Source organism: Pinus tabuliformis, chromosome 3_1, assembly GCF_031772625.1.
Source record: "Pinus tabuliformis cultivar Carrire ecotype Pingquan chromosome 3_1, CPIR1, whole genome shotgun sequence".
Classification (NCBI taxonomy): Eukaryota; Viridiplantae; Streptophyta; class Pinopsida; order Pinales; family Pinaceae; genus Pinus; species Pinus tabuliformis.
Window position 1 is genome coordinate 28,476,930 of NC_142301.1, and position 8,658 is coordinate 28,485,587.

The following is an 8,658-nucleotide window of genomic DNA, read 5'->3' on the forward strand; positions in this document are numbered from 1 at the left end:
CTGGCAATGGTGGTGCTTCTGTTTAGCGATTGGAGAACCAACAATTGACAACCTTACAAATAGTGAAGTGGTTTATAGCTTTGCATTAAGTTCTTGAGAGATGGGACACCTAGCAGTCACAGGTCATCACCATCAAGTACTGGCAATGGTGGTGCTTCTGTTTAGCAATTGGAGCACCAACAATTGACACCCTTACAAATACTGAAGTGGTTTATAGCTTTGCATGAAGTTCCTGTAGAGATAGGTAGAGAAAAAAAGAAAGTAATAAAGTAATGTTCACGACTTACGTTGCCTTGTTTGAGTATATTAATATCAATTTGAAACTCAAATTCATGAAATCAAAACCAATCTCATTCTCACAACTTCGGTTTTGTTGGATGGTAGTGTCCTTCATTTCTACGCACTAGATTGCTTAACAAGCATAACTGCTTGATAACTACTACAATTGTGGTCAAAACTGAACCCTAAAATGGACCATCAAAAAACAATCCAAAAAAAATCAAACAATTATCAATATTTACATGGCTTAGTTCATATCTTGGACACCGACGGGATCAAGGAGGTTGAAAAGCGAAGAATGGACCACCAAAAACAATTAAAAATAAAATCAAACAATTATTGAGATTTACAAATTATAGGGCTTGGCTAATATCTTGGACACCGACTAGATCAAGGAGTTTGAGAAGCAAAGAAAGAGAAGTGGTCGAGCCGGTTTGTAAAGAAAACATCGTGGACATATTCACTCAAACCAATTCGTATATTGCACACAAAGCCAAATTACAAGCCACATAAATAGTGCTCATGAGATCCAACAAATTCCAAAGAAGGAATTTCTTGTTGAGAGAATCTCTCAACAAAACCAACAAACTAATATACCTATTTACTAATGTAAGCATTATTTCCAGGTCCTCCCTTTAATCCTTACATTTCCATCATTACAAAGATTATCACAAGAATCATAAATTACATATCGTCGCATTTGTCTAGCTGGTCTTCCTCGACACTTATCCCCACTCTAAAGTCTTCGAACAATGCTCTTTTCACCACCACAATATTCGAGCTTCCCATTCAACTCATTTAAAACATAACCACCTCTGACCATCATTAATGAACTTTGTATAATTGACGCTTCTCGATCTTCCGATGGAAAATATCGATACTAGACCGCCCTATGGATAAACTCCCATCTATAAAAATCACTAGGGGAGTTTTGAGGTCTAAAATAGGCTTCTTAAGGAAATTATAAAATAATAAAGGAAATAACAAAATAAGATTAGATTACATCATCAAATTTTAGAGGGAAAAAATAAAAACTATTTTTCAAGTAGTATTTTCAACTTATCTCCCTATGGGTTTATTCAAATTTCGAGCAGAACATTCATTGGATGCAAAATTTGATTCCTCATCCAAGGAGTACCCATGTTGCATACTTTTGATGGACCCTGCTACATGAAAAATTTGAATACGTGATTGCAATCACGTTTTTTCATGTGTTTCTAATTTTTCGTGTAGTATGGTCTATCGAAAGTACAACATGGGTACTCTTTGGATGATGAATCAAATTTTGCATCCAACGAGTTCTCCCGCTCGAAATTTGAGTAAAACCTTAGGGAGATAAGTTGAAAAAGTTGTTTTATTATTTTATTATTTTGTAATATTTGTACTATTTTTACTCCAAAATTGTGAATCATCCCCATCATCATCATCTTAAATCCTATTGGTTCTTATAAAGTTTATTTTGGTTGTACATTTATCTTAGGAGGCCCATTTTAGACCTCAAAATTCCCCTAATGGCAGTGAACTACACTTTTGATAGTTGTATAGGTGAGTTCTCTAATTACTAGGCATATTCAACAGTTAATTATGCAATTGACCTTTCTATACACATGGATCTCATAACATAACGTATAACTAATGTTTTTGAAGCGCCGAAGAATGACAAAACACAAAACACATCAATGTTTAACATACTCAACATAATCAAGTCAATGATGTGTTCTCCTAGCACCTAAATATCCAAAAACCATTAACTTGAACTATGTTTCTCCATCCAATAGTTGGTTCTTTGGACTATTTTTTTACAAAATAAATATACCTCCTATATCACACTAAAACTTCTAATATATAAATATCAATATAGACAATCTAACTACACATCTCTATTTCCAAAGTCCACACAATTACTATAGTGACATTGGTCATATTCAAGAGGTGAATATCATGGATTGAAACCAATGTGCATTGTAGACAATCATTGAATGAGTGCACAACATCATGGAAATTGGTTTGCAAACCAGGCTGGGAGTGGGGCCGAGGTACTTGAAACCAACTTTGACCAAGATGGGAGTACAAACAACTCATAAATCTGCCCATCGCCCATAGTTTGAGTAACATATGTATGTATCAATCTGACTTTGGCCTTTTGTTTTCTCTGAATCTTCAATTACATTGTTGTCTGGACACTTTCTAGATGTTGGCCATGAAGGGAAACCCATGATTTGAAAGAGGACAACTGCAGATCAACCGATAAATGAGATAGAGCTGCTACATTAGAGGGAGAGGACTATCGCAAACACACCAAGATTTGCAGAGACTTGCATATTGAAACAAGAAAGAAATGAAGCAGAGTATATTCAATGAGTTCTATCCCCTCGAATTCTCGCAATTCTGCGGATTGATCCAATTCACCAGACTGTAATAACTCTTGGGGTGCCCGTAGTGTCAAGAGTAGCACAAGAAAGACATGAAATGACAAACCAACACAAGAGGAGCTCATAGGTGCGGATCACCAGGAGCTACCTCAAGCAAAACGCCACACCCACGACTTCACATTAATCTTCAATATTAAATAGATACAATTTGTTAGGGACAACAAATCATATCCCAGGAGAATAGGAACCGAATAACTATAGAAAGTAAAATGCACAACTACGTAACAACAATAGCCTATTCTCCATTAATTCTAACACTCCCCCTTAATGGAGAAAGAGTTCTTAAACACACCTAATATGTCCCTAAACAATTCAAACTTCAGTCTTCCCAAAGGCTTAGTAAATATATCAGCCATATTATCACAAGATTTTTACAATATTCAACACAAATTTCTTTGGACTGCACCTTTTCCCTAATAAAATGAAATTGAGTGTCTGTGTGCTTAATGTTTTTATGAAACACAAGATTGTAAGCCAGTTTGATGGAACTTTGATTATCGCAATTGATAACCGTAGCTTCTTTCTGTTCTTCTCCTGAGGATAAGGCTACAATATGTTGCTTCTTGCTGCACTAAGAGATGACCCTGGATCCAATCCTAAAGGCATAACCTGTAATTGGTCTTCTATCATCTAAATTTCCCGCCCAATCAGAATCTGTATAACCTGTCAAGCTAACATCAAATGAGTTAGAATACAAAATACCAAAGTCTGAAGTTCCTTGTAGATACCTCAGTACTCCTTTCGCTGCAAGCCAATGGTTCTCATGAGGTTGAGTCATGAACTGACTTAAAACACTCACTGCATAAGCTAGATCTGGTTTCGTTGTAGTCAAATAGATAAGACTACCAACCAACTGTCCGTACAACGTTGCATCTGCATATTTTGAACCATCATTCACCTGAAGTTTGTTGTTCTACTGTAAAGGCACAAATGCAGCCTTGCACTCATCCATTTTAAATTTAGTCAACAAACTCTTAGCATACTTACCCTGGGACAAGAAAGTTTGGCTTGAATCTCTCCAAACTTCTAGACCCAAACAATAATGCATTTCTCCAAGGTCCTTCATCTCAAATTTCTGTGATAACTGCTGCTTGATTTCTTCAATGAGTTTGTCTGCACTCCCTGTCATGATCAGATCATCTACATATAAAGAAATCAACACTATCTGCCCCTCATCATTAAACACAATATACAAATTAGGATCATTTTTGCTCCGTTTATAACCATGCATGAGGAAAAATGAATCAATTTTGTTGTACCAGGATCTAGGAGCCTGTTTTAAACCATATAAAGCTTTCTTTAGTCTATAGACTAAATGCTCTTCTCCCTTCTTAACAAACCCCTTAGGCTGCATTAAGTATACTTCTTCTTTTAAATCACCATTTAAGAAAGCAGATTTAACATCTAATTGATGTATTTTCCAATGATGCTTAGTGGCTAAAGCAATAATCAATCTAATAGTATTTAATTTTGCAACAGGGGAAAATGTTTCCTCAAAGTCAATACCTTCTTTTTGGGAATACCCCTTTGCAACCAATCTCGCTTTATACTTATCAATAGACCCATCTGCTTTAAATTTCAACTTAAATAACCATTTGCAACCTATGGGTTGTTTACCATGAGGAAGCTTTACTAGATCCCAAGCATTGTTCTTAATAATAGATTCATCTTCCTCCTTCATTGCTTCCTTCCATTCACAACTCTTACTAGCTTCATGAAAATTAGAAGGTTCTGTAATGTTTAACATACCAGTCATGAGCACACAATCCCTATACTGAGCTGGTAACTGTTTCGGCCTGCTAGATCTCCTGAGTGGTGGGGTGTCAACTATTCTACTCTGTTATTCTCTTTGTGGACTGGACTCAATTTACTCCTCTTTATCTTGCTGCTGCTGCTATTGCTGTTGTTGTTGATTGATCCCTGTTTCAACATCCTCATCTGAAAGTAAGGGTACATGCCATTCTTCATTATCTTGAACATGATTTCCATCATCAACCTGTTCATGGAATACTACATCTCTACTAACAAACACCTTGTGAGTAGAAGGATCAAACAACTTATAAGCCTTATACTCACTGCAGTATCCAATGAAAGTACATTTAATGGCCTTTGAATCTAACTTCTTCCTGTTTTCTTTGGGAACATGCGGAAAAGCTTTACAACCAAATACTTTAAGATGGCTTAATGCAGGGTTGAAGCCAAACAACGTTTCAAAAGGAGTTTTATAATCAAGACTTTTAGTGGGACTCCTATTCTTCAAATACACTGCAGTATTGACAGCTTCTGCCCAAAAACCATTAGTTAGATTCTTACCTTTCAACATACTGCGAGCACACTCCACCAATGTTCTGTTTTTCCTCTCAGCTACTCCATTCTGCTGAGGAGTGTAAGGTGTTGTAAACTGCTGTTTTATCCCATGCTCTTTGCAGTATTTGATGAAATCCCCTTTCTTGAATTCTCCGCCTTGATCTGATCGAAGAATCCTGATGAACTTTCTTGTTTGCTTTTCGATCATGTTCTTGAACTGCTTGAAATACTCAAAGGCATGACTCTTCAGTCTAAGAAAATACACCCATGTGAATCTTGTACAATCATCAACAAAGATTAGAAAATAGTAGGCCCCACCTAACGATCTTGTCTGCATAGGCCCACATAAATCAGTGTGTACAAGTTCGAGTGTATCCCTCTGTCTCCTATCTTTAACAATAGGAAATTCATCTCTATGCTGTTTACCGAATGCACATGCTTCACAATCAATATGCAACTTTTTCAAAATAGGAAGACCATTCACCATACCTTTGTTCTGCAACAATAGAAGATCACTGAAATTGATGTGTCCAAGTCGCTGATGCCACAAGTTTTCAGCAGACTTATCCGATGACATCAATGCTTGTGGTGGTGTACTCTTCACATCCAGTTTGTAGAGTCCTCCTATACGAACACCTGTAGCAATAGGCTTCATCTGGTCCAACAAGTCTTTAATGATACAATAAGATTTAAAGAATTATACCTTGAGATCCTGATCTGTAATCTTTGATACAAAATCAAGTTCTTCTTAATACTAGGCACATACCACACATCAGATATATTCCTGATGTTTCCATCATGCAGAGTGACAAGGACATCTCCATGTCCCTTGATCTCATACCCTCTATCATCTCCAAGGTATACTTTTACTCTAGTGTTGGATTCTCTAAAATTTCTGAACCATTGCTTTTTACCTGTCATATGTGAGGAGGCTCTAGAATCTACGAACCAAATATCTGATTCATCCTCCTCAGTGGCTAGTGCAGTTTCAACCATAAATAATGTGACATCTTGGTTCTGATCTACATCAGTCAGATGACCTGCATGTCTTCTCTGCTTGTACCTCTCCCCATCTGCCTTTTTCTTATGGCAAAATTTAGCAATATGGCCTATCTTACCACAATAAAAACATTTAGGAGTAGAGTCATGTTTATGCGAGGTCATACCTTGTGGTGTTATTTTTCGTGATACGTTGCCTTTCCTATGATCAGTGACTTTTGTCCCCTTCGGCTTGAACTTGGTCATCAATGCAAGATCTGGATTTTGAGGTTTGAGAGACAACCTCCTTTCCTCTTCTTGTAGCAGGATCCCAGTAAACTCTTCAAAGCCTGGAGGCTTTTCTCTTGCATTCAATCCCGTTATAAACATTTGATAATCATCTGTCATGTTGTTCATGGTAATCGTCACCAAATCATCATTCGCCACAGTCTGACCGATATCAGTTAGTTTATCTTTAACCTCCTTTATCCGGGATATGAATGAAGAAACATACTCATTTTCCTCCATCTTGATGGAGAGAATCTTCTTCCTGAGGTACAAAGTTCGACTAGTGTTCTTGATCTCGTACATTTCTTTGAGAATCGTCCATATGTCATTCGCTGTCTTGCACTCCCGAATGTGAGGGATGATGCAATCTTTGACTGATAACTTGAGGAGAATCTTTGCCTTCATCTCCCTTTTCTCCCAGTCTTGGATTGCTGTATTCGATCCACCAGTTGTAGTAGTTGGCTTGACCTCATCACCAGTGGCAATGTCATAGGCATTCTGTCCTTCAAGCGGAGTCTAGAGCTTAAACTTCCAATTGGTGTAATTGGAACCATCAAGCTTATTACTCTCATTGAGATAAGCTTCTGCGATTTGATTATTCATTTTGAATGAATAAAAAACTTCAATAAATTCAAACAAACCTTAGATCTTGACAGAGCGCTCAGAGTAAACGGAGCAAAAGCTTGTGTGTCAAATGTGATTGTTTATGACAACATTGTCCATGACTCACTGAACGATGTTCGGATCAAAACATGGCAGGGAGGAATGGGATCTGTGAGAGGTGTCTCCTTCTCCAATATCCAAGTATCCAACGTAAAAATCCCAATAAATATCGACCAATATTACTGTGAAAGAAGGGCGTGCATGAATCGAACATTGGCGATGGCCATCTCAGATGTAACATACGAGAAAATCAGAGGAAGTTACATGGACATGACGCTCCATTTGGCATGTAGCGACAATGTGCCATGCACAGATTTGAAACTCATTGATATCGAACTTCAACCTGTGTATGTCTCTACTCGTCCCTTTTGCTGGAATAGTTATGGACAATTGCGAGCTCCTCTGCAACCAGATACCACTGTTGCTTGCCTTCGAGATAGAAAGCCCCTCAACAACCCAGCAACACCGGGACGATGGTTAGCACATCCAGTCCCTGTTCTTTTTCGTATTGCAGCGCTGCTTGCTCTGCTAGCGTCTTGAAAATGACATATGACCAGGTGGGGGGCTTTTTAGTTTGGAGGAAATCGAGGTCTGTCCAGTAGCTCGTAGCCTCCGCACACTTGCACTCTCATCTTCCACCCTGGCAGCCTCCACGGATTTTCTCATATTGTGTGGGCCTGGATCCTGTTTCTGCTGCACAGATCTCATGCAACCCTCTTCGCGGCCTCCTCCACTTAGACGACAAAGCTCCGAAAGGAACACGTAGTTTTTGTTCTTTGCCTTGCCTTCGGGCCTGACACCTTCCACTGCAATGATGATGACTGTTGCTCAAGTCTCAGGTGCATGAAATCTGGGCGATCTCAACCTCACCGGGCGATCTCAACCTCACCGCACCACCAACTCCTCCTCGGCGGCATGCATACACGACAATCTAGCGAGACGTCCTCAAACACGTAGCTCACCACGAGAAAAAAAATATATGCAGCTCTTTTTTTCTGTTTCCACGACAATCGGTGCCTTTATCCACTAGGGAGTCACGAAGCTCTTCGCAAATATTCAGCACAGAGTCGCGACGTCGCGCCAAGTTTTTAAATTGAATCCCGGATGAAGTGCTACAGTGTGATTGTCGCGTTTTTCCACCAAAACTACGTGACGATTTCGCCTCAGTCGCACCCTTCACTCAGCGTACAGGATCAACAACCCTACAACTTTGATACCATGTCAAGAGTAGCACAGGGAAGACATGAAATGACAAACCAACACAAGAGGAGCTTACAGGGGCGGATCACCAGGAGCTACCTCAAGCAAAATGCCACACCCACGGCTTCACATTAATCTTCAATATTAAAATAGATACAATTTGTTAGGGACAACAAATCATATCTCAAAAGAATAGGAATCAGATAACTATAGAAAGTAAAATGCACAACTACGTAACAACAATAGCCTATTCTCCATTAATTCTAACACGTAGCGGATTGCACTGGTAATGAAAGATTGGTACCTATGTAACTTCTTGTTGCTTTGTTCAATCGCTTGGCTTTCTGCGTATGAGATCTACTTTTAGAGGGTTATAGCTCTGGTTGCTCGATCTTGGCATCAATCAACCCATCACGACCGCTACTGCTACCGCTACAGTGAACACATCACAAAAATCCATGGTGACTAATAACACAGGAATAAATCGTCTCCTCCTCACAATCGCAAGCGA

General features: G+C 38.8%; 1 protein-coding gene across 1 annotated transcript in view; it reads left to right on the top strand.

Moving 5' to 3' along the window:
• LOC149185600 (polygalacturonase At1g48100-like) overlaps nt 1-7,487 on the top strand; it is a 25,814-nt gene extending 18,327 nt beyond the window's left edge. The window contains exon 2 of the mRNA XM_089409096.1: nt 6,941-7,487. Within this exon, the coding sequence (XP_089265222.1) occupies nt 6,941-7,487 (547 nt within the window). The remainder of the gene's footprint in view (nt 1-6,940) is intronic.
• Nucleotides 7,488-8,658: the final 1,171 nt, after the last annotated feature.